Raw genomic sequence first — 27,581 nt, forward strand, 5'->3', positions numbered from 1 at the left:
AACTATGACTAAGCTTGTTTGCTTGGAACACCGAGCTGCTAATACCATCGTTGTCTATTTTCAAAGTACTATGAATAAAACACTTATAGTCGTCAAGTTTGTTAAGAAGGAAAGAAACTCCCCCTTTATTAAATGAATTTAGTTTTTCTTTCAGGAAAGTAAAATAATCCACTTTCGAACGCAATGATTATGGTAATCCTTTTGACATTAAATTCCAAATATTCAGTAGCCTTTACTGAACTTAGATGGTTTAAAAAATGACGCGGATGTCAAATTTGAATATCATGCTACTTTATCAGTTGTTCAACCGGATGTGTTCCTTCAAACACTACTCATCTGACAAATGCAAAAACGTGATTTTTCTGAAATGGAGTTTATTATAAATTTGAAATTCCTGTAATTTAAGCTTTCTAAAAATACTTTACTTTTGTTTTTACTTCATTTATTTACAAAGTAACAGCAGTTTTGGTGCAGGGTGATAACAGCGGATAGACTAGTGATTTCAAGTCTTTAAATGCGTTTATCTCAAAATCAAAATCAGATTTTTTCACATCTTACACCACCTTAAACACGATATCTCAAGTTGTTTTCAGTATAATTGTCTACCATTTTTCGTGAGTGTTTATGATTATAGCACATATGTTTTGAAGTACAGGCTAAGAGAAAAAAGTAGAAATTAATTTTTTATGCATTTTTTCGCAAAGACAAGTGCGAAAATTTTTAAAAATTTGCTTTTTCAATTACATTGATTCCTAACTCAATAGTAAGTCACTAGCTTTCCAGATAATAGTTCAAAACATATTTGATAACCTTCTAAATAAAATCATCAAATGAATTTTTACAGAATTTTTTTTACAGTGTTTAGCGTATCTGCAAAAAATGCCTTAATTTTGCCTAAAAATAGCCATTTAAAAAACAAAAATAAAATATTAGTTTTTATTGCTAGTTTTATAAGTTTTTACACATAAAATAAATTAGTTCTTAAAAATTTTATCTTAATATTTAGAAAAAGTTGTTGAAACTAGTCGGATACCTTAATCCAATCATCTGTCTAAAATGAATTAATCTGTCTCAAAGTAAATACTCCGCTTTTAAGATAACGCTATAACGCGGATGAAAAACTTTACCTGGTAAATTCTGTATAATCTCCGTTGGTAATTGAAAGTTCAGCTAAACTTAGAGTAAATCATGAAGTTTCAAATGCTGAAAAAATGTTTTCAAAATATTGAAATCCAAACAAATTATATATTTCTTCTCTAGTGAGTAATTCTAAGTCATCCTGTCATAATTTGTTTGCATTTTGTTGTTTTAAATCTTTTTTCAATATTTAAAACTTCATGGTTTACTCTAGGTTTACCAGAACTTTTTCTATGCTTTTAAGTTTTAATTATTTACGTTGAGGAAAGATAATTCGCCATTAAGAGTTTCTCCCGTGATATGGCATTTTTTTTTCAAGATTTCACTTTTCACCGTCTTATAATTTAGAAATAGTTGTGAGATCATACTGGAGTTATATTCAGAATAAAGTAAGAATATACGAATTGGTATTAAAATATTACACTACAAATTTTTAACAGTTAGTGTCTTGCCATATAAATACCATACAGATATCGATGGCTAATATAGATTTATGGTGTCTTGCCATATAAATGCCATACAAATCTTTATGGAGAGGATGCATAATGCAGATACATCTACAGGATACATAAGCCTATGGTATCATGCCATACAAAAAGTCTTAATCTCATAATTTATAAATATTCTCAGAATACAGTTGTGTGATTATACTGGAGTTATATTCAGAATAAAGTAAGATAATATGAATTTGTATTAAAAGATTATACTACAAATTTTTAACAGTTAGTGTCTTGCCATATAAATACCATACAGATATCGATGGTTAACATAGATTTATGGTGTCTTGCCATATAAATGCCATACAAATCTTTATGTTTACCATAAGCCTATGGTATCCTGCCATACAAATTTCTATGGTTGCCATAGGCTTATAGTGTCTTGCCATATAAATGCCATATCAATCTCTATGGTTACTATAGGTGTATGGTATTTTGCCATACAAATTTCTATGATAAGCATAGGTTGCCATAGATTACCATAGGTTTTCTATGGAGAATTTTCCTATTTCTTTCATAATTATATAAAAAGCTTGAAGGAAAGGAAAGTGATGAATAAGCTATCCCCATTCTTATTATTCAGAAGCTCTTAAAGCTAGGTTTGTCGTGATCTGTCGCATCAGGTCATCTTTTATTGATTTTAATGACCAAATTCACACGAGCATTAAGTGAAAGCCATCATTTCCTTGCGATAAATAGGAAACAGGTGTGTCGCAACTTGCACTAAACTCTCACTTACTCTCGTAACTTATACGAAAAAATAAATTAAAAAATTGCTAAGTAAATGGATCTATTTTCTGTAAATTTGTGTGCACAATTAAATAGTTTCGCACATTTTTCAAGCTCCGGAACAGCTCCTATTTATGGGATAGCAAACAAAAATGAATTTAAATAAGTGTATGCAATTCTAATATTACATTTTATGAAATCATTCAACAAGAGGGCGCAAGTTTTTTTTAAATTCCAGAGCTAAAGAACAGTTTTTTTTGTCCTTCTAAAAGTAACAGCTGGGAATTCGCGAGCAAGAAGCCCCGACCTGATTGAAAATATTTAGGGATTTACGGCTCACGTTTATGAAATGGCCCAAAATTTGTCTAAAAACTAACTTATCTGTTTTTTTTTCTTCTTTACTTTAAAAAAATCAATGATGGCAGATAAAATGTATGAAGTCATCGAGAGAAATAGAGGTAACACACATTACTAAATAATGTTTGTAAATCTAACAAGTATCTTTTATAGAAATTCTATGCATTTACAGTAAAATCAGATCTTTTCATGAATTAATAAAAAATATATGGTTTTAAAGTTGCTTTTTTAAATCAAATTTAGTAAATTAACACTGATAATGTGACTTGCTTACTAAAACAACCTATTACTTACCTATAAGTTTATTAAGCACAAAGTTAAAGAATGTCTTTAATTGTATTTCCAAGGGTTGTATTAAAATGATAAGACGTACTGAACTATTGAACTTCAAATGATTATTGAGGGTAAAATAAACAAGTAAGGGAGATGAAATTTTAAGCGCATTTATTATAGGAACTTATTGCTCATAGTATTGTAATATTATTTCTGTAACAGTTTGGTTACGTTATTTCCATTTATTTTATACAATATTTTAAAATACTAATAATTTATTTTATTTTTTACAGTTGTAACTAATCTGTTCCGCTCACCAGGTAAATAACTTTAATTTTTCTTATATTAAAACAGAAATTAATCATTCTTTTATAAAATTAATTTCAGATATATTTATTGTTTTCCCTAATTAAAGAGTGTTTAATATATTTTAGTCCTCTCCCTGAGTGGAAAATTTAGAGTTTCCGATGGAGATGAGTTTTCAGACGCATTATCAAATACCACATCTTATCAGTTCCTAGTAAAGGCAGAAACCTACCAGGCCATGGTAAAAGATTTGCTTGTTCTTTAACTTACATGCAGGCATTTAATGGCGTGCGCAAAAGTGGAGCTCTTAACAGCAAATAATTCAATATTTGTATTAATCTTAATGAATTCTTAAAAGTAGTAATACTTAGCTTTTAATACAAGGTATTTTGCAATTATCTTGTATTAAAAGCAAAGTATCACTATATTAAATTATTGCAATATATTTTATATTATATATTTTTTAATAACCTGCAATAACATGTGTATAAATATAATTGGATTTACCTTCCTTTGTTAGTCTTTATTTACAATGAAAAAAAATTGGGAAAGGTATGAAATTTGATTCAAGAAACCTTTCTGAATGTTTTTTTTTAATAACTGTCGTTGAACAGCAGACCCGATTATGAGTTTATGACTACAAATGTTCAACTCCGTAGCCATATAATTTTGAATCCAATCCACAAGATAAAGGAATTCCTGTATCAAGTATTGGGAGAAATTTGCCTTCGTGCAGGGCTTTTATATGGAACGAACCATCGTTTGTGCTACATGGAGAGGAAAACACGAAAACCTCTTGTAGTTAGACTGACAGCAAGGGGAGACCCATGACCCGTCTACCACTGAGGATATTAAACGTTAGCCCTGAGATCAGTGCAAGCCGGGTGCTAAATTAGTATGGAACAGCCATCGCTGAATTCGAATAAGAGTCACCTCATTGGGAGGCGAGAGCTCTATTCCGAGAACCACTACAGCTCTTGGTGATTATATTATATTTTATAATTGGGGTTGAACAGACGACATAATTCTGAACTTACAACTATTAATGTTTAACTTCGTAGCCTTGTAATTTGGAGTACAAACTTAAATACGATGGGTGATTATATTGTCATAAGTACTGATAAGGATATCTTCACATAAAAATATTGTATTTTTAAAACTCTTGTAAAAATGATGTAAAAATTGTGCTATTTAGGGATCGCAAATTATATTTAAGTGAGAAAAATGATTTTCTACTGGATTTGGGAAGAACAGAAGTAGGATTTATTTTCTTTTTGGGACTGGAAAGCATTCGCAATTGAATCAACTAGTTTTAAATTTTATTGAAACCGTTTGCCCGTTATTGTACGCACTTGATTTTATTGAGCTCAACAAGGTTTGCTCAGAGTTTCAAAAAGTTTTTAGTGGCAAATGTTCAATTTTTATAAGTGTGTGAACAATTTTTATTAGAAATTTCTAAAAATATTTGTATCTATAGGTCCATGTATAAAAATCAAAGTGCATTTTTTGACTGATTTCTGTTGATTTATTTCATTTCAAATTTTTTAGGTGGAAAATGTCTTTTTAACCAGTTCCTTAGAACCAGCATTTATTGCTGCCAGAATATATGCTTTTAGGTAATATTTAATTGACATTTTTTTAAAAACAGGATTTGCTACTAATTATCTAATCTAGCAATCCAAATTTGACAGCATTTTTACATAAACAGTTTTACTGCTGTTAATTAATTATTACATATATATTTCTAAATTTCATATAAAAATCGTATCTGAATAAAAATTTAAGTTCAAGCTATTTATTAATCATAATTATGCAGTTCAAAGGAAAATAAGATCTTGTTACTTTTTTTATATGCAAATTTTAGTTCAAATTACAGACTAAATTTATTATTACTTTTTAGAAACGTTCACGTTTAAAATGTGATTAATTTGTTGGCCTGCAATATTTTTTTTCTATAGTAACATTTTTTTTTCTTTAAAATTCTATATTATTGAGCCGAAAATCCCATAAACTATGTGCATGACTAGTTGGAAAGGTTGATTGGTGAAAGATGTGGTGATTTAGCGGCAACATGTCGACATTCTGTAGATCGTGTTGGGTTACAGCAGTATGAAGATGATCGTTATTTTGTTGGAAAATACCATCTTGAATGCAGCTCATGAATTCAGCTAAGCAGGTTGAATCACCAGATTGGAGTGCAAATTTGTAGTGATGGTGCGTTGAATAACCACGAGAGTTCTCATGCTGTCAGGAAAAATTTGTTTCCTAGATCATAACTCCAGGCGTATGTCCAGTATGTCTAGGCCGGAGACAGGTCAGTAGCAAATGCTCACATGGCCTCCTTCTAACCAATATACGACTATCACTGGCACCAAGGCTGAACCGACAGAACACAATAGATCTCCACTCTGTCCTAAAGTGAGCTCTAAATCGACACTACTCACGTGGTAAACGACAGTGGTTTGGAGTGAGTGGAACGCAAGCTATAGGGCGGCTCGCTCAGAGCTCTACTTGAAGTAGCCGATTTGTTCGTTATGTCACTGCAATGAAAACTGTAACTCGAATTTCTGATGCAGACTCAGTAGTGTGAGCCACAGCCGTACACGACAGTCTTAGTAGTGCCCGCCAAAACCTGGTATTCTTGAACACTGCTGTCTACAATTATGCACAGTGGATATATTTCTCCCAGGCTAAGTCAGTGAGATGTTGATAATGGCTTCTTAGTTTTCTTAAAGGCATTCTTGACTAATAGCCACTTACTATGTCAAAATGTAACGAAAATTAACGCTTACACACTGTAGAATACGCATTTAAAGCAACCTTGATTTGCATGTTCACAATGGAGCTACTAGCGCCACATTTATGCACCAACAGCGAAATTTGAATAGACATAATATTTTAGTAATATAAACAAGCCTGCCAAATTTAGTTTATCTAGAACAACTCTTTCTTGGTGTTGGGATTTTTTCCCCTCAGTGTGTAATATGTTAATTGTTATTACGACTATGTTAATTGTTATTAAATATCTTTCTAGGCCGGGCCTTCTAGTATTTTTCCGAGTCTACCTCGATCGAAGAAAACTTCAGCAAGATGATTCGAGCGTCATTGAATTAGTCAAAGACCTCGTCAGAACTGATTCACCTGCTTTTGGTGCACTATCCATCGACAAGGAATCAGTAGATGTCGATGGTAGGTAAAAGTTTTTTTTAAAGAAATCTTTGTGAAAAATATTATGAATAATCTACCTTCATATTTGGGAGATTAGTTTTATTTTCGGTTCGTTCGCTTAGATCACTCCGAATGACGACAAGGACTTTACATAATATGTAGATTTATTTAAGGGATCTCGATTATTAATGCTTAAAAATTAAGTATCAAAATATACATTTGCTAAATAGCTTAAAAATTCCGGAGCTCCAATTGCTCCCTGTCGCATCTCTACTCTCTTCGCATCCAGTCTGTACTAAAAATCCTTTCTCACAAAAAAGTCCTTCGCTTTTCCTCTTTCAACCCCCCACTTTAGGGGAACGACACTTCCCGTGTCCCTCATCCTCTGTCCCTCAAGTCAGGGGTCAATCAAATGCCTGGGAGAGGAACCAGAATCCAGACAATATTATTTTCTTAAAGTGAGTGAATATTTCTCTGAATAAAATCTTGCCGAACTTAATGGAAAATCGAATGACGAGCTTTTAAGGAAGAATATTAAAATTAACATTTTATTCAACTTAACATCTCCAAGAAATCTCGTCTAAATCATGTGGATACAGATTGCGATATATTGAAAAAAGTGACTGTTCGATGCGGCGCATAGAAATTTGGGATAATTTGAAATATAGTGAGAATATATCAGTTAAGCAAGCTATGTTTTTCAATATAATTTACCAGTATCGAGACGCAATGTTTCATAGAGTCAAAGCAATAATGCTTTTCTAATCTTGTCAATTGCGGTTCGATGAGTTGTATTTTGCTCATTGTAATTTTAATTCTATTTGCACTGGAATTTTAAATCGTCTGAATATTCGGTAAGTCGAGCAACAGTTGATTAAGTAAATGAATGAAAGGGGTATTCAATAAATTTTATTATTCACTATAAAAAAAATTTAAATAAATTTTATTATTCACTATAAAAAAATTTAAATAAATTTTATTATTCACTAAGCAGATATTTATAAAATTTTTAACAAAATTTCTTTTCTCTTGTTAAATCCATTTTGAGTTAAGTAGAAAGCCTGGGTCTTTATAGCTAGTAAATAAAGTTTCTTTAAAACTAAAAATAAGATTTTATTTTATTTACCAAGGAGTTGATATGATGAAAACGGCCTCCACTAATTTAAGTCAATCGAGTTTTCCAATTAACCATAGCCAAATTGAATTTTAAAGCTGATGCAATCGGGAGGATTCTTAACAGATTTATCTCACTATCAAATCTGTAAACTCTTGTTCTTTTTAAATTGTTTTGCATTAATTATTTATGTTTTGCAATTTTTTTTCTTTTAACAGAAAATGAGGAATGGCTGGCCATGCCTGGTTTAGATAATCGTGTAGCTAAAGTACTAAATACCACATCTTTAACTACTAAAAGACCTCATTTAGAAACAAGAAGTTCATTAAGTACAGCTTTTTCGTCAACTACACAACGAACAGAGCCAACAAAAAAACAGTTACCTGTTACTCGTAGACCGAGTAAAACAACCACTTCAAAATCAACACCTCAACTCTCTGTTGTACCGAAAAATCCTGTACCTGTTCGGGAAGTTTCAAGAACTGGTAATTTTTTTCCCTGTTTCAAAAAGTAAACATTTAATATGATCGCGAATGAAAAACTAATTAGTCATTAATGTCATGCCACCTAAATCCCTGGATACTTAAAGTAGCGACATGCCGCCATTTCGGTGACTGCAGATCTCTTGGGACCACCACTTTCAATGTATAAATACTGAGTTTCTGTTCTTAAACGCCACTTTTTATTGACTAATGATTTCATATTCGTAAAGATAACTTAAACATTTACTTTTATTCCTTTTAATTTTTCTTTCTGAAATTATATATTTTGTTTTTATTCTATTCAAGGAAAATAATGTCTGATCTAGAAGTTAAAACTTTCTGATTTAGTCTTCCATAATACGCTGTAACTTTTTTTACTCTTTGAAATGTTTTTGCTGTAGGTTTCTTATGGGGCTCAAAGTGTTAAATATAGTTAGACATAATTAAAGTAATATCAGTTTTCTAAGAGATTTTAAAATTTTGTGGTAAAACAGTCAATAATTAGTAAATGGGAGCTTTGTCACATTTAATAACAAAAAGATGAGTTCTGAATTGCAAAAAAAAATAATAAATATTTCTTTGAGAAATCTTATTCAAATTTGAATATTAAATATTACAAATTTATTTTGCACTGTAGCAAAAGTTTACTATAATGCACGAAATATTTGAAATAATAAATAAATTAAGAAACTAAGAGTTCAAATAGGCATTCGATCATCTTATTAAAACGCAGACATTTTAAATTTATTTATTTGAAAAGTACTTAATATGTTACACTTGTGTACTTTAAATTCTGGCAAAAAACACACAAATATTTAAATGCTATTAAAATTTACATTTAAAGCTTTCTAACTAAAAATATTTAATTTAAAAACAATATTGTTAGTCCATTTTCATTTCTTTCAGGTGAATATATTTAATGAAATTGAATTTGATAAGCTTCTAATTGAAAGCGAAAAATATTTGCTCTACATAGTTAAATAATATCATGTACAATTTGAAACAAATGAATACGTAAATTAATTTCAAACTTACCTTTTACAATTTGCTGTTATCGCTTGGATACCATTTATCTCTGCCAATTCTATGCAGGTATATTTTCCATCCTTTTTTATAATCCGATCTCCAACAGGTAGCGATTTAATTTGAGGTCGAAATTTGTTTTATTTGAACAACCGTAAGCGCAAAAACTAGTCATTTTAAATAAAGTTAAAAGAAAAGCGAAAAATAAAAATAACAGATCGTTCCAAATCATACTTCGTCGTTCAAGCCAGTCAATAAAATATTGGCAGTTTATGCGTGTGAAGGGGCCAAGGGTGAGTGGTATCGATCCTGGTCAAATTGTTCTAGTGTAACGTGCTCGACTTTGCGCACAGGTCATTGTGCTACCAAAGCGAGGAGCCAGCCTCTCCGTAGAGTAACAAAATTGGGATGGCATGTTTTCAAATCATCATTACGGATGTTTCATAAAATAGCCCATTGTGAAGTGAAGCTCAAGTACGATGTAAATAAACAACTACAACCTTCCCCTTTCTATTATTTTTTTTTAATTTGTAAGCAAAATTTATTTTATATTTAACCTAAAATGTCAGTGTGTAATATAGAAGTAAAACCATCATAAATAAAAACCAACACTAATTTTTCTCTTCTCTATTAATAGAAATTACAAATGAGAGTTATTTGTAAGAGTTATTTGTTATTTTAATAATCTATATCCAAAATTTATAAATATTTTTATAAAATTTCTTTATAAAATCTTCCCTTATAAAATTTCTTTGATTAAAACATCTGAAATGCGAAGTGTACTTTTCCTAACATTTTAATTTTTTGTTACTTTATAGGTACAGGCCAAGTCATATCAATTGGTCCATTAACACCAGAGGAAGATACTTTAGGTTTTAGCTATGGACAATGGAAACCTGTCCCCATTGAAGATTCTGTTTCACCTTCATTTGGAGATCAAAGGACTCCTCCAGGAAGAGGATCTGTTCGTCTTCTAGAAGACGCAGCTCCTGCCCGTCGAAATCCACCCCAGAGACCACCACCATCACCCCCACCCTTATCCAGACCATCTGGACCATCCTCTCTAAACATAGGTGTAGGTTCAGTCAGTGTGCTTGAGGATCCACTGTCCCATGTGGACCCCATTCCTGTTCGTAATCTTAAGCCTTTAAGACCTATCCTATCTGAAGGACATCAAGTAGGTGACGTGGCATCTTCTATAATGTCATCTGTATCGTTAGTTGTGAGAAAACCTAAAGCAAATCAAACATCTGTTCCTGAAAGTGGGAAATTAGAAATGGCAAGACCATTGAAAGCAGATTTGCGTCGACTAATTGAAGAACCTCCGTTAAACCGTAAGGAACACGCATCATTTAGATTTTTGGAAGATGAAGAAGGTCCTCCTACTTCAGACAAAACAACAACGGATGATTTACTTAGTTCTATTATCTCTGATTCTTCTGAAAGTGAAGATGACTCGCCAACTACTACGGATGATATAAAAGTGAAATCAGAAATTGAGGAAAATGAGAAGAACACAAAATTGTTGGAATCATTTGTTGAGTACGCCGAGGAAACCGGTAACAGGTCTGAGGTTTTGACAACAACGCGAGAAGAAGAAACTGTAACCACTGAACAGACATATAAAATTATAGATCTAATCGAGGTAAGTAAAGAGACATCCGTAGCCCATGAAATAGATATTAGCTCTACTACTATTGCTACAACACCTGCTAAAAATGTAGAGGACGAAATACATCCTAATGAAGCTAAATTGAAAAATGAAACACTTCCACTGTATAGTTTAAAGAGTGATATAGGTTTACGAGACTTGAATAGAACAGAAGTTGTTGATACTTTGCAAGATAATGAGGATATAAAAGAATCACCAAATTTAGAAGAAGAAGAAATTTTACCTACTGAACTTTCTGTGGAAACACAAAATATAACTGGACATGAATCGATGACTACCACGAAAAATTTGGATACCGATAATGCAGACATTTTCGAGATGACAGGAACAAGTGAATCGGCAGAAAACTTGAATCTTGATAGGACAACTCAAAATGATAAATTTGAATCGTCTCATGACTATGATCTAGAAATTAGTTCGACACATTCTCAGATATCTTCAGATAGTTCATACACTCATGAGGCAACAGAAAGCTCCTTTAGAGAGGATCTTTTTGAAGATTATTCCACATCCGAGGAATACAATGTTTTTGATACCACTAATAGCTCTCTTTCAACTGAAAATTTTGAATCCGACAACCATCTCATTAAAAATGTTTCTTTCAACCATTCTAATTTAACCCTAGATTTGCATACTAAAGAAGGTCACGGATTTCATCAGCCAATTCCATACGAACCCTCATTGACTACCCGTTCAGAATCTTTTTCACCTTCGAATTTTCCAACTTCTGTTTCATTGTCTGAAGAAGCTGCAACAACCCCTGAAGTAAATGTTTCACCTGTTACAAGTAGTAATAAAAACAATGTTTTTAACGAAAGTAATGATGAGGCATTGACTGTAACTGCAACGAAAATATTGCCCATTTTTAATTTCGGTAGTACTTTCAGAGAGGAACAAAGTTCATCAGGAGATAAAAACACAAGCTCTGTTTCTATAAATGCTTTGACAGATGCGCCAACTACAGCTGTGAAAAATTTAGAACAACCCTCTTCTACTACTGTTTTTGAGACCACAGAAACATCGTCAGGAAATTCATCTTCTTCCCAAGATTCTAGCTTCTCATCTGAAATTTTAGATCACCTCTCAACTGAATCCACTGAATCAGTAGAAATACAAGGAGGTGTACCCAAAATTGTAGATCAATTCCAGGATCTTGGCTTCAATCCCAACGATATTGATTCAAATGACGCGATTGTGATCGGATCAGATAATGATCTAATAAATAATGAAAACTTCGATCCAGCCACCCCTTTCTATGATGATTTTAGTGGGGGTGGTGTTGAAATCATTCGACACATAACTACTATACCTCCCACATCCTTTGCTGTTAGCCTTGGAAAACACCCAATTTTTATTTCGAACAGTAAGTAACGCTTGAACTAAAATTAATCTTGTTTTAATACATCTTTATCCCCTTCAGGACCAGAAGAACGCGAAAAAAAAATCTCTTTTTCAGATTCGCATACTCCGAGAGTATGTGTTAATAAAAAAGCAAATTTTAGCAAATTCTAGATTTTTTTGGAGAGGATAGATTATATTCTAGATTATACTATAACTCTAGATTATATTTTAATCTTAGATTTATAATTACTAGATCAATGCCGTCACGTCCATGTGTTCTTATCACGTTCGTGTGTTCTTATCACGTTCGTGTGTTCTTATCACGTTCGTGTGTTCTTTTCACGTTCGTGTGTTTTTGATTACGTCCGTGTGCTCTTAATCACGTTCGTGTATTATTGAGCTTTAAGAGTCTGAAATACTCGTTTTATATATCATACTGCGAGCCGTGAAGAGCGAATCTAACGATCACTTGCATGTGATTATGGTCCTGAAGGATAAAACATCCTTAATGGATATAATTTTTCTTAAATTTTCATTACTTTACTATTAAAAATAAATATGGAATTTTTTGCAGGATTTCAAATTAAAAGATTTATCATTATGTCAGACTCCATAATCTACTATTCCTTTTTTCAATGTTTTGCGTCAGATTTAGTTTATTACACCGTATAAATTAATTGATTTAAGAAAGTAATTTTTAGGCGTAACGAGGTATATAGCTGATTCTGGATTTTGTACCATTAAACTTAAATTCTTTCAATATTTCTTGTTTTAATTTGTTTAAATAACAATGCGACAATTATTTAAAGTTAAAAATATGTTTTCATGAGAAGAAAAAAATTATGAAAAGTTATGTTTAAAAGTTTTTCTCCCTTTTAGATTGTTCTGAAGATGAAATGCAATGTAGCAGCGGAGAATGCGTGGATTTAGAAAGTCGATGCAATATGAGAAGAGATTGCAGAGACAACTCAGATGAAAAAAACTGCTGTAAATTTAGTTTTTTTTAATACTATAACTTTTTATAAATAGCATTCAGTTTATTGTTTTATACATAGCATATAAGAAAATTTCATTTTTGAAAAATAATGTTTAATAATGATAAGTTTGAGCTTTCAATTAACGTTATAAAGAACATTACTGTAATCAAAATTTACCCTATTGATTATCAGTAATTTCACAATTGATATGCTGACGCATCTTTTTATTCATAAAAACATTTCAATTTCTTAAATTAAGTTCTTGCTGAATATTTTTTTGTTAAAAACTATTTTATGGAATATATATATATATATATATATATATATATATATATATATAATAGGTCATGATAATACTATTTAATTAAAATAGAAGAAAAGTATATAGGAAGGCGAGACAGAAAAAACCTAAACCAGTTTGATTGTCAAATGAAACTTGAAAGGCTTATCAACCTATTTTATACTTGGCTTTGAGCATCCTACCTATTATCGGGGTTGTGACTCTCAACGCTCATTCCGTAGCCTTGTTATTTGGCACTCAACCCAGAAAAGAAGGAAAATATTTGATGGAATTCACACACATTTGTAGGAAAATAATGAAAACCTCTCAAGACTAGCCAGACGGCAAAGGGATTCTAACCCATGATCTGTCAATCATTGAGGATATTTGACGTTAGATCTGTGGTCGGTGCGAGCCAGGAACATAATTCGTAAGCTGGGATTTGTACTTGGTTCTCCTAATTGAGAGGCGAGCGCTCCATCTCCTAAGCCACCACTGCTCCATCGCAATAACTTATTAACCGTTTCAGGGTTGCACCATCTTTTAAAAATTAACTAAAAGTGACAGCTTTCCTCTTTTTTTTAAGCTCCTAGACTATATAGACTTAGACCGAGTCACGTCCGTTCATATCTGATTAAGGGTATAAAAATTTTCTGTAAGACACTCTTGCACTAGTTTAGGTGGAAGGTGAGATTAAAAATATCAAATTCTGTTTGATCAGAAATTGAGAGATGAAAAAAAATATTATTAGAAACACCAAGTTCCACCCCCTCCAGCAATTAGATAATTTTTTTGTGTTCTTAATTCTGTCTCATGTAACAGCAATTCATCAGATAGTGTTTGGTTTTTTCTTCAAATAAATTTCAAAAACATACATAGTTATGAAATACACTGTATATATTCTGTTTCTAGTTCAAAGGGAAAAAAAACTTCTATGAAAAGGGTTTTTTACAAATAATTTAACAAACATTGAAGAATGATATGCAAACTGATGAAATATTTTTTATTTTGTGCAGCATGCTCTGAACTCTTAAAAGTGATGGGACAATCTCAAAAAATATGTGATGGCATACCTGATTGCAAAGATTTAAGTGATGAAAATAATTGTCGTAAGTATTTTTCAAGCAGCCATATAACGTTGAAATATTACATTTAATCTTTCAATACCTAGCATTGTTTTTAAAATACTTTGATTGTATCATTTAATTTTACTTCGTTCCTTTGGAATTTCCAAATTTTAAATTAGTTTTGTGGATAAAATTTCAAAATTTAATGCATACTAGTATTTTAGTTAAGTTTATAAATTTTTTCATTGCATTAAAAGACATTTTTTTATTTTACGAAGAATATATTATGATTTCCTATTTTAGAAATACAGGGTTTTTTCCTTTATCTAACAGATGTGTGAAATCGTGTCCTTAGCTATGATACTGCTAAAGAGTAGAAATCAATTGTTCTACTGATTATCTAGCTATTGTGAAGTTTATCTAGCTAACTATGAACACAATAAAATTTTTTTGCTTTGAAAAGTAAAAAAAATACGAAATTTTTGAATTGCAAATTTGAGTAATCACTTTTTAATGCACTCAATTTGTGCAGATTCTATCGTAAATTTATATTGTTTCTAGATTGCTTTTTAAACTGTTATTGCTACGAAATTCTGCAAGGTTTTAAAAAACCAAATACTTTTTATGCGATATTACGATACACAAACTTCGAATTTGAGTAATCATTTTTTGACTCCCCTTATTTTAGCCTATTTCGTTTTAAATCCAAGTGACGTTTTTGGGTTTTTGCCAAAACTACCAATTGCCTTGCGTTTATTTTTAAATTTCTATGCATTTATTACTATATTACGACTTGATTTATAAATCGAGCATTTCATTGATCACTTTTTGAAGTAATTTATTTGTGGCAATTTAATAGTAAATCTAAGTTATTTTTCAATAATTTTTTCAGCAGTTTCTGCAATGCATTCCACATAGTTTTAAAAATTCCGATGTTTATTATAAATAGTTTCAAATCACGCATTTAAATAATAGCTTATTCGGCTCTAATTTCATCCCAAATTTAATCTATTTTTCTTTTGCAATTATTTCAATGTTCCTCTGCATGATTTTCACGATTCCGTTACTTTAACTACTATGTTATTATGGTACATAAGTTTCTAATCACGCATTTAAATAATCACTTTTTGATACATTTTAATAGCTCATATTTCAACGTAAATATCAATTATTTTTACGTCTTTTTTATTGCTCGGTACCTGAGCAATGAATTTAACAATCAACAAATGAGTTGATAGAAGGAAAAAAACTTTCCCACTTTAACGGAATGAAAACCGTTAGCGTGCGAGCCTAGATAAATTGCAGGAAACACTTGAGTCTATACTTTTTAAGATAAAACTAATTAATATGCAGATATAGATAATGTGCACGAAAAAAAAAGATTTCCAAGTTTTAGTGGCAATAGCTTATTTTCTCTTAAATATTCTATTGTTACTGTTTCTAATGCCACTTGCCAATACCAGTAAGCCTGCTTGGTAAAACCAAGCGAATTTAAGGCAGAGTGTGCGTTTCAGTAGCGCCATCTATGGCCAAGAATAAGACTTCAGAGTAAACGCGTCAACGTCCGCTTATAGGGCGTACCCATTCATTCATCCACAGATCGTAATTTTGACCTGAACTAGAGAACAATCTAGCTCTTAATCTACAACTCTGTACCCTGAAATATGATTTGTTATGGGAACATGGAGGACTTTGTGGCCCGACAGATTTAATTTTTCGCCAGTCACGATTTACTGCATGGGGAATATTCACCGGGCAGTATCAAAGACACGACGTCTTGGACATGGGCCCAATGAAATTATCCTGGCCATCCTATCTACCAACCAGGCTATCCTGGCCACATTAAATCTTCTAGTTTCCACTAACTATTCCTTTTCCCTTTTCTGATATTTTTATGCAAAACTGAGTGTATTTTTTAATGAAAAATTCTGTTCGTTTCAAAACATTAATGACATTGACAATAATAAATTACATGTCTCTTTTTTTTATTTCTTAGCATGGTGTGGTCCGGATCAAATCATCTGTCCTCAAACAAAATTCTGCATCAACACATCTCAAGTCTGTGACGGCGAAAACAATTGTCCGATGGGAACTGATGAAAAATATTGTGGTAAATACAATCGTGTTCAAATATAAACTGATATCTTTCAAAATATAAATGACTTGTAGGTTTCGACCCCTTTTCGCTGAAGCTCCCCATCCCCCGAAGATAGAATGCAACCCTAAGACAGTTTTTCGAAGGCTCCGTCGTAATATATAATGCTTTCTTTTTACGAATAATAATGGTATTTTTATAACTGCTGTGAGTTTGCAACTGTTACTCATGATTTTTAGGTCAAGTTTAGCCTATTTGAAGCCAGCGCTGTCAATATTTATTATGAAAATGGCCCAAAACGTCAATATGGACTTTAACCCACGATCCTTCTACCACTGAGGATATTTTATGTCAGCACTCTTCGGAATTCGTTTCCACCAGCCAAAGCGGGGATTCAAACCCGTATTACCTTATTGGGAGGTGAGCGCTCAATCCACTGAACGCCCGCCTCCCACCATTATATTTAAATTAAAATGTGATAAAAATGATGATTTTCACACTTGGAAGATGTTAAAAGTGTGGTCTTCACAAATACCCTTGTTGCAGTAGTTGCATACGTATTTTGTTATTCTGTATTTCGTAGATGATCAGAAAGTGCAAATTCTGCTTTTGTTCACCACTCGTTTCGTAGTGACTTCGGTGGGATTTTCAATATTCAAAATATCTTCAATATTTCTTTTGATGGAACTAAACATTCGACTGTTAGACGACGATTGCAGAAAAGTTCGAAAAGTAACAAGTGTATACAACCGTGCTTAACAACCACGGTTAACTCATTTTACTAGTTATGAAAGTACTGTGAGTGAGGCAGTATGAGAGCAACTAGAACATCTCAAATTCGCAAAACTGGCAGGGGATTGATCGCCGATTTGGGAAATCTTTTGATATTCGGGCTTAAAGAGCGAGTAAAAAAACGTTTACAACGTCTCCTAGTCAGAAAAACTGCGAAGGAATGTGGAGATTTTAAATTAAGACAATTGTTAAATGACAAATGGAGTGAAAACAAAGATGAAATTAACCTTTTTTTGATCACTAAGAGTTTGAAATTTAACCTTTAAAGAAAACATTTATCACAATGTGTGTTGTAAATATTCCAAACATTAAAAATGTATATTTTTTGCTGTTGCATATAATATATTTTGTGCCACTTTCGTTTACTTGTTCTATTTTATAACACTGAAGTAAGTCAACTTATGCACGCATTTTAGTATACGTGTCTTATTGCTAAAATGTTGATATCAGAAAATATCTAGCTAATGTATAGGTTCGTTAATGTGCCGAAAAAGGTTTTCATTTCTTGAATTACTTAAGCTGCCAACTACCTAAATAATCTGTGCATTACCTACTCGGCACTCAGTAAAATAAAAAAAATTTTTTTGATGGTTCAGCAGTAACATTTGTTTTTTCATGTTTAGTTTAACATGTGATTTATTTTTCATCAGGTTATCACAGTTATGTGTCTAAAAAGTCAGGTTATCACAGTGAACACATTAGTTGTTAGAATCGATCATCAATCTCCCTAAAAACTATAAAAAGAATTAAACCGTTTAAAATATTACAATTACGAAAATTAGCACAATGTCATTTATTTTTCCACAACTAAGGAATTAACAGTGATGCAATCAAAAAAATCAATTATGCTGTAATCAAAATATCAATAATGGTGCAATAAAAAACAGCTAATTATATATATATATAGTTTATATATATGTGATATCATATATAGAGAGAGGATATATATATATATATATATATATATATATATATATATATATATATATATATATATATATTAGATGATAGAATCATAGGGAGAAACAAAGTTATGAACTTTAAAGATACGGAAACCGTTAAGGCTCCAGTTACCAATGTAAATCACAGAAAATTCTTGATTACGCAAATGAGACAATTAACGACTTTTAAGCTTTATAGATTACAAATACCATCTTTGACTCTAATTTTATTTCAGTATTCGCTCTTTTTTCTATCAAGCGAACAACCATTTATTTTTAACATTCAATCTTATTTACTAAATATAGAAAGTAGATAAAAATGCACGAAATTAGTTTCTTAATTTTCACAAAATTTCAAAATTAATTGCAAGGTTTGTCAGTGGATGATGCTTCTGAAAGGTAAGCTAAGTAATCATTGTTTTCTCACGATTCAAACTGAATTTTCTTCGAGCATATGTTAATTTTGTTTTTAAACTTTGACCAGTCATTTCTGCAAATGAATGTTATGACAACATTGTTTTATAGTTTTTCATAGTAAAACTATGATTCAGAACAACAGATTTCAGATAATTTGAGCTATGAATAAATAGATTCCAAGTGTTATCTATTATTCTGAGTTCAAAATTAGAATCTGTTTTGTTCAAGTTGAAATTAAAAACTTAATATCCAATTTTAAAAGTAAGTGGAAATGATCTCGTTTCCTAAGAATAATGCAGCAAAACGTTCCTTTCTTTTCCTTTTTGTTCTTATTTCATGGCCTTTTTAAATTTTTTGCTATTACTACCAACTAAAAACTGTAATTTATTCACTTGAATGTGTAATTAAACTAAGGAACGTTCATAATTTTTCAGTGAAATTGGCTGAGTCAGTAACAGAAGCTCAGGATATTCATTATCGGCCAGAAGGGTATTTAATGGTTCGAAAAGAAGGACAGTGGGGTAAACTTTGCCTGGACAGCCTTCATGATTCAGACTCACTTCAAAAGAAAATGGACGAATTAGGAAAGGCTGTTTGCAGTGCCCTTACTTACAGGTACTGTATTTTCTGACACTAATTTCAGATAATTTTCCATTTTTAACTTTTTATTTGGGAGTTAACGTTACACAGGCGCTACACACTGGATGATCTGGGATTCGAAATTAATTAAATGATCTAAAAACAAAAATGCCACTTGCGTACTATACTGCTAGCACACTTTATATAAAAAAGCAGTTAATTGTTGCTTAAATCGATTAAAATTTGAAGTTATCGTGTCTACTAGCATCAAAAGCGTTTTTTTTTCTTCAGATAACGTCATTTAAAATTTCATAAATGCTTGCAGCTAATGCAGAAAGCTCTATTCAAAGTCCTCTTTTCAAAGTGTTCTGTAATCCCTACCTTTTACATGCATATTTTATATATTTAAAATCGTTGTCAACAAAAATTGTCAAAAAAGTACGAAATTTCTTAAAGAAACGTGCATAAAAGTTGTTTCGTATTTGAGAGAAATTTAAAATTGTTTTGAATAACCGCATTTCAACTACATCTGTAATTAAACGGGCTTTGATTTTGCGAAACCCAATTTTCTCACTAGTGATTATTTCCATTTTGTTTTGTTTTTCCGTGTCAAAATATTTTGTGAATTTATCTTTAAGTAACATTCATACTATTTTGAAAATTCTTAAAATAGATAATGAGTTTCAAATTTGGTAACGCTATCAAACTTGTATGCTGTTTAATTTACGAACAATAAAGTAATATAAATGTATTTTTTGAAAACTTCACAGTGTTGTTAGCTTTCAAAATGTAGTCGTACGTGAATTTGACGCTATTTAAATCTTTAAAAACCGATTTATATTGCGTGAAGTTTGGTGAGCAATGTTAATATTTTTTACTTCGCTATCAAGATAAGGTGGTAGGAATTCCATGGAGTTGATCGTGGTCAGAAATTTTAAATTTAAATTTTGTATTTGTGAATGAGGAATTTTGTATTACAGGACTGTATCGACTTCATCACGAGCTCATGATTCCAGGACTGAAGAAGAACAATACTTCTCCATTTCACATACACTGGGAAGTCCTTCGAAAAAGTGAGTTTCCTTAAATTATCTTGCATGTGCTTTTTATTTATTGACTATTTAAATAATGATTATATATTTAGATTTAATCAACTTATAATTATTTGAATGATAGAATAACCTTATCTGAAAAGTAAATCTGCAAACGCATACTTACTGCATTTAGACGAAACCTTTCCATTTAATGTTAGAAGATATTATTTCTCAAGTTTAGCAACATTATTGATAAGTACCATAGTAAGAAAACTACAATATCAGGCAGTACCATTTATGAAAACTATGGCAACTGATTCATTTTTAACACTGGCTTTATATTAAAAAAAATTATGTACATTTTATTGTTAAAAAATATTTTTGTAATATTTCCTTAATAAATAATTGACTTATTAAAGAATCTTTTGTCACATATTCTGTTGATTAGTACAGCCAAGTACTCCGACTGAATTCGAAGCTACAAAAATAGCTGATTCTGGAATCATTAGGTATAAATGAATTGTTAAAGTTTATTATATAAAATATTTAAATTGCATGAAATAACTTCGTATATAGGGGAGAGTCGGGTAGCCCCGCCCAGCGGGTACCACCGCCCACAATCAATTTCATATGTATAGAATATTTTTTCAAGTCAATGATAATGGGTCAAGTCAATGTCAATGGGCCATCGGACATTAATTGTTATATTAAAAAAAGATTATTTTCAAAGTTTCAAGTATGTATGCAGCTGTTAACATGGTAAACAATAGTTTTGAAAATATGTTGAATACAGTAGTCATGAAATTAAGAAAAAATGGTTGAATGTTTCGATTAAACTTCATTTTAATACTAAAAAAATAATTTTTTCTATACATACAGCATTAAAGTATGTAGTCTTAAGTTTAATTTGCACGAAGAAAGAAGTTTATATGCTAAAAATTGCTCGAGTAATTACAAATTTACAAAAAAAATTGGATTTCGGGTAGCCCCGCTCACATGAATGTCGGGTATCACCGCCCAATTTTATTTCGTCGATAAATGTACGGTTGCAAAGATTATTATTTTATTGCCTCAAATTTGAAAGTTATATTCATTTTTAAAAACAAATATTGTTGTTATTAAATGATTGTTATTAAATGATAGAATTCACTAAAAGTATATAAATATGTAATAAATAAAATAATTTTGTGATAAAAATGATAAATGAGGTACATTGAGGTCCTCTTCGTAAATGAGGTACTATTGTCAATACATTGGACACTTTCATTTACACCTGAAAAAACAGTCAAAAAACGTAATTTTTGTAACTTGGCGGGGCTACTCGACACATTTTGAAAAGAGCTGAAAAATATGTTTTTTTAAATTTCTATTTTTTTAAGTTAAACTATTCTTTTTCTGTTTATTCTTTTTGCATTATTTAATTAGATGGTGAAACAATAGAAACATGCAAAAAATATTGATTATTACTCAATATTATACAGAAATATAAGTAATACTCCTGAAGTAGGCGGGGCTACCCGACTCTCCCCTAAATGAATATTCTGCACTATTATCATTTATTCATTAAATTATATACAGATTAAATAAGTATATACTTAACTCAATAAATGAAAATTTAATAATACTGGCTTCTAATTGAATCTGTTCAATTTTAATTTTTAAGAAAAATTGCAAAACATTTTATATTTGAAAAATTTTGTATAACCATGCAAATATTTGTGCAGCGTCCAAGCTAAATTAGGCATTCATTTCATATGTATTTGTAATCTAAATAGATCAAGTGCCATATTTGAACCATCATCATGTCACACCAGAGATGTCATGAGAGTTCGTTGTAAATCCTTGGGTAATTATACTAGTTTTTTTTTTTTAAATTATAAAATATCCTTTTTTGTAACTTTACTTTAAAGCAAACCTTATTGTACTCTTTATAAGTGGAATAGGCGTTTCAAGGTTACACGATTTTTCCACTCTCCGCAATATTTCCCTCTTCGTTACGGAAAAATCTTGCTTTTTTCGCAAAGGTCGTACAAAACTACATTTTTTTCGTAGTTTACTACAACTATTTTGTTGCAATAGTTAACTGCAACTACTTTTTTGTAAAATGTAGAGACTACAAACTACTTTGGAGTTGTAGTCCATTACTTTAAGGAAACTAATTTACCCCTGTATAATTTACACGGCAGGAGAAATTAATTCACATATTATGTTCAAAATGATTTTGAATAAAAAATTGGCTTATACTTAGCATGAAGAATTATTTAAAAATATTTATTCATGTTTACTTGACTCTTTTTGTTATTCTAAAACATTTTTTTCCTCTAATTTATTCATTTGGTCTTCCACTTTGTATCCCTTTTTTGACAGCGAATATTTAGTTTAAGAGATGCTGCGAAATTATCAAATATTTACAATTTTTTAGTTGTTAATTGCTCTAATATTTTCTCTAATAAATAAAGTACACCGAAAATATGTTTCCTTCCTCTGAAATAACTTATAACATTTTACAGGTATACATGCGCCTAAGAAAGTGTGACTAAAGTGATAAATTATCTAATATTCATAATGGCTAGCTTAAATATTAGCTATACGTGACTCTAAATACTCAGTTCTTGTTAACTCACAGTCCCTGGGGCATTTAAAATTGTCTTCTTGGACAGACCCGCGATGATTTATACCCATCAAATTCGAAACATTAGTTGTGTTAGAACCCTGTTCATATGCTAAACTAACATAAAAAGTAGTAGCTGGGAATCGCTACAAACTACTGTTCGCACTATTCACTACACTAATTTTTTTTTTTAAAAAAAAAGTACCACATTACATTGCAAACTCCGAAAAAAAGTAGCGACTACGATAGTTTCACTACTTGTAGCGCGCTATTTCCGACCACTGGCAGTACGTTTCAGTAAAAAGTGGAAATAAACGGGCGTATAGGGAAAAGGCAAAATTTGCTGATACCATGGTAACGGAGAGGAAGAAAGTATGGAGAGTGGGGTAATCGTGTGATCTTGAGACTACTGTTCTATTTACACTGATTATAGTAGTATGAACAAAAGAAAATTGCTTTGTTGTTCAGATTGTGGACACAGACCGATGGGCTTAGCAATTCGAAGGAGAATTGTTGGTGGACAAAGTGCAAATAGTGGTTCTTGGCCTTGGCAGGTAGCTTTGTACAAGGAAGGAGATTTTCAATGTGGAGCCGTTTTAATCTCGGACATTTGGCTTGTATCGGCCGGACATTGCTTTTATAGGTAAAGTATTACGAAACTTTAATTCATTTTAAACTCCTTGATCTCTTAATCTGTTATTCTGGATTAAATTTTTTACCTGGACACTGAACGACGCTGAGAAAAACTGTAAGAAACTGGACAAAAGGAAAATAGAACGAAATGAAGGAAGGTGAAAATTGATAATTATCGTTTAGCAATTAGTATTATAAGAATAGTTTAACTTAATGTTATATTTATATTATTAATATTAATATTAAGATTATTAATTGCAATATTATTACTAATTGTAATAAGAATAGTTTAGGAATAGTAAAACTTAATGTAACCCCAGTGAGCCGTGTTGCACCCGAAAGTTAAGTTATATATGTCTACTATTTTTTGACGAAAATTATTTTCATATTTATTTTAGTTTTATAGAGAATTTTTATATTTTTTAATATTTAATAGCCGTTTTGAGTATTCATACTTAACTGCATTTGATTATAAAAATTGGTATAGTGTAACTGCGAATAACTATTTGCAACTGTGACTACAATATGTGATTTTTCGTATTATGTGATTCTTGCTAATTTAGTAGTATTAATAAAATTTGATTATGTGGTTTTAACACTTCTTGACAGGTTTAGATTTTACTACACTCATTTACATAAAATATTGAAGAACTATATTTATTTTATAATTTCTTAAGAAATTCGTTAATTTTATTTCTCATTTCATTTGTTACTTTAACGTTTTCTATTATATGAACATCATATATTTAACTAAACTGAAACTAAAACTGTGAAACCTAGAGGAAAGACCACCTCTATTTACAACCACTTTAGGGAGACAAGAACTTTTTTTTCATAGGCTTTGTGTTGAAGAAAACCTTTAAGAAAGACCATTAAACTTCTCACAACGACTGGGCAAGCATCTCCGCCAAATGCCGAAAATGTCAAACAAGGAAATACGAAAAAATATCAGAACAAAAATTTAACAAAACAAATAAAGAGATTGAAATATATTCTAAATACTTGTGTGTGGCTCTTATTTAGAGAACTATTTTTGACGATACAACTTCATGTTTCAGTCAAAATACTCAAGGGTACAAGGGACGTTAAAAATTTTTTTTTTCAATTTTTGAGCTACAATTTTAAAATTTACAACACTTAGTTGTTGCATCTTAAACAGACTAAGCATGAAGTTTGGTGATGATTGTTCAATTAGTTAAAAAATAAATTAAATTTTAATTTTTTTTAAAATACCCAAAAAAGGAAATATTTGAAATGCTCCATGCGTTTTGAAAAGCAAAGCAGGAAGTTAATTCTTTGTTACAAGATTTTTATTATATTTCTAAACAAAAGTTGCGATAGTTCGAAACTTTTAAGTAATTTTAATTTTAAAACAATTAAAAAACACATAATTTTAACTAAAATAGTTACATAAGAATTTTCATTTGTGACTAAAAATTTTTTTTTACTCGAGTTAAACCTATAATGCATCGCAAGTTTCATTTAGACATGTATAACAAGCAATTTGATGAAATATAATTAAAAACAGATAAAAATTAAAACGTCTGGAGCATTTCGAAAACACAAAATTTACCAGAATATTGATTTTGAGAAAAAGCCAGTTTTAAAATTTGCACACAATAATACACTATTTTTTGCTTGAATAATAAATTTTTAATGATTTTAATATGTGTAAAATACTTATGATTAACCTCATCAGAAATTATATAGTATTTAATAATATTCAAATGAAAAATAATCCAAAATAACAATGTTATTACAATACTTGAAAAAGAAAACGAGAAAGATGTGATAACATATTTTTAAACATACTTCAAATATATTACTTTTAACACTTAATTTAATGTTCAAAATTCGCCTGCAGAATATGTCAACCCTTCTTTTTTAACTGATTTCTTTTCTAATGATATATTTTTATATTTTCTTGAATTTTTCTCTTCCTTGAATTTTTGAGAGGATTTTCGCTTTTTCTGACTTGCACGCCTGCAATCTTTCCTTTCAGCAACTGTTACAGAGCTCTGATAAATATGTTGATTTTTTAATTTTTATGTCTCAACATAACCTAAATTGTACTCTGCAACTGCAGCAATAACGCCAAGCTCAAATCTTTTTTTGGAGATAAACACTTCTTTTGCACACTTACGCCAAACGCAACTGCAAAGGGGCGTGGTCATACTAAAAAAGCTTATATCTCGGTGAAAAATGATCAGATTTTAATTATTTTTTTTTAATTTAAAGCTTATGATTCCTACTTCAAATATAAAGCAAAATCTCAAAATTGAAAATTTAGTCATTTTATTCGAATTTCAACGTCCCTTGTACGTTAAAGAAAAAAAGAATATATATATATATATATATATATATATATATATATATATATATATATATATATATATATATATATATATATATATATATATATATATATATATATATATATATATATATATATATATATTATATATATATATATATATATATATATATATATATATATACATACAATGCTATCAATGATTTACTTTTAGAGTTGAAAGTTAAATTGGAAAAAAAAAAAATTTCAAAAAAATAAGTAACTCAAACTCACACCACTGCTTATTTTTTAAAGCTAACTAATTTTTATGATAAAAAATTAAATGTAAGCTTAAACAAAAAACATGTTTATTTATTTAAAATAGCTTTATCATTCATAATTGGTAAGTTTATTTTTGCACATAATTATATTAGTTGGGATCATTTTTATAGACGCTAAATTTTATTCATCGATATGTCTTTTCAAGACGCCAACAGAAGTGGCATTTCCCCTCCAAGAAAATGACACTAACTGAAATTAATATCGTTTGCAAAAAATCATATACCTTCGATAACAATTTTAAAGTCAATGGAGGTAATCTCTAAGAACGACCCACTTCCATTAATGACCATTTTATTATGGAATTGAGAGTTTTAGCTCCAGAGAGGCTTCATTGCACTATTACTTAAACTAGATTGTAACTATAAACTATTTAAAAAAACAGTTTTAATATTTGATATTTCTTTTCGATAAAGAGTTTCTTCCATTTGTTTCACTCTTGTTGGAAGATGCCTATTTCTCTCGGGATGGTTTTTTATCCACTGTAAAAAAAAAAAACTTGAAATCTCTGATACAACCTCTTTAATGCAATTTTTTTCTTCTATTTTTAGCACTCAAAATGCTTTCTGGACCGCACGGTTAGGGTTGCTGAGAAGAGGATCGGAGTTGCCATCGCCTTCGGAGCAAATTCGACGAATAGAACAAATCATTCTGCATCCGGAATATGTGGACAAAGGATTTATAAATGATATCTCCCTTCTCAGAATGGATCGTCCAGTTCTTTTCAGGTAATTGCTTATTTAAAGCTTTAATATGAAGCTTTTCCCCTTCTGGTTCTCGATTTTCTGAGGGTTAACGGTCTAATGGATCTTATCTGACTTTGTCAGACAGTTGGAGCACAAGTCACAACGACAAGCTTTATTATGAAGCTTCTCCACTTATGGTTCTTGATTTTCGGAGGATTAACGGTCTAAGGGATTTTGTCTCACTTTCTTTGACAGTTGGAGGATAAGCCACCACAACAAGCTTATGAAGCCTCTCCCTTTCTGGCTCTCGATTTTCTGAGTGTTAACGGTTTAATGAATTGTGATCTCATAATAGGTATTACGTGTTTCCAAGGTTTTAAAATTTCTTCAATTTCTTAAATTTATTTTTTTTAATCATTCTTAATCGCATTGTAATCAAATTAAACTAATTGTTTAATTTTTATTAGATTTTATAAAGAGCAAATACAAACACAGGCAATGTATTTCTTAACCTTTAAATCAGTTATTCTCTATACATAATTTTTCATTACTTAATTTTCGTCTAATTCGATTTATTTGTAAAAATAAAATTTGGTGTGCTATTTTTAGTGTTGCATTTTTACTTCAGTAAACTTCAAATTTAGTTTAAAATTTAAATAAAAAAACAATGCAATTAACTACCACTAAATAAGAAACTTTTCTTTTATATTTTTTCATAAGTTTTAATCAAATTTGAGG

The 27,581-nt window shown here is 30.5% G+C and overlaps 1 protein-coding gene across 3 annotated transcripts in view; it reads left to right on the top strand.

The window, feature by feature from the left end:
- Positions 1–27,581, top strand: part of LOC107455926 (uncharacterized) — a 93,160-nt gene that overhangs the window by 59,790 nt on the left and 5,789 nt on the right. For all 3 annotated transcript variants that reach the window (XM_087156885.1, XM_043046121.3, XM_087156886.1), the window contains 14 exons: positions 3,287–3,313; positions 3,428–3,540; positions 4,848–4,915; positions 6,334–6,488; positions 7,800–8,066; positions 9,905–12,121; positions 12,979–13,086; positions 14,373–14,465; positions 16,420–16,533; positions 19,103–19,283; positions 20,228–20,320; positions 22,057–22,127; positions 23,361–23,535; positions 26,709–26,885. In XM_087156885.1, coding sequence (XP_087013011.1) covers positions 3,287–3,313; positions 3,428–3,540; positions 4,848–4,915; positions 6,334–6,488; positions 7,800–8,066; positions 9,905–12,121; positions 12,979–13,086; positions 14,373–14,465; positions 16,420–16,533; positions 19,103–19,283; positions 20,228–20,320; positions 22,057–22,127; positions 23,361–23,535; positions 26,709–26,885 — 3,859 coding nt within the window. The remainder of the gene's footprint in view (positions 1–3,286; positions 3,314–3,427; positions 3,541–4,847; positions 4,916–6,333; positions 6,489–7,799; positions 8,067–9,904; positions 12,122–12,978; positions 13,087–14,372; positions 14,466–16,419; positions 16,534–19,102; positions 19,284–20,227; positions 20,321–22,056; positions 22,128–23,360; positions 23,536–26,708; positions 26,886–27,581) is intronic.

The sequence above is a fragment of the Parasteatoda tepidariorum genome, chromosome 2, assembly GCF_982258835.1.
Source record: "Parasteatoda tepidariorum strain Cologne lab strain chromosome 2, Ptep-v5.0, whole genome shotgun sequence".
Lineage (NCBI taxonomy): Eukaryota > Metazoa > Arthropoda > Arachnida > Araneae > Theridiidae > Parasteatoda > Parasteatoda tepidariorum.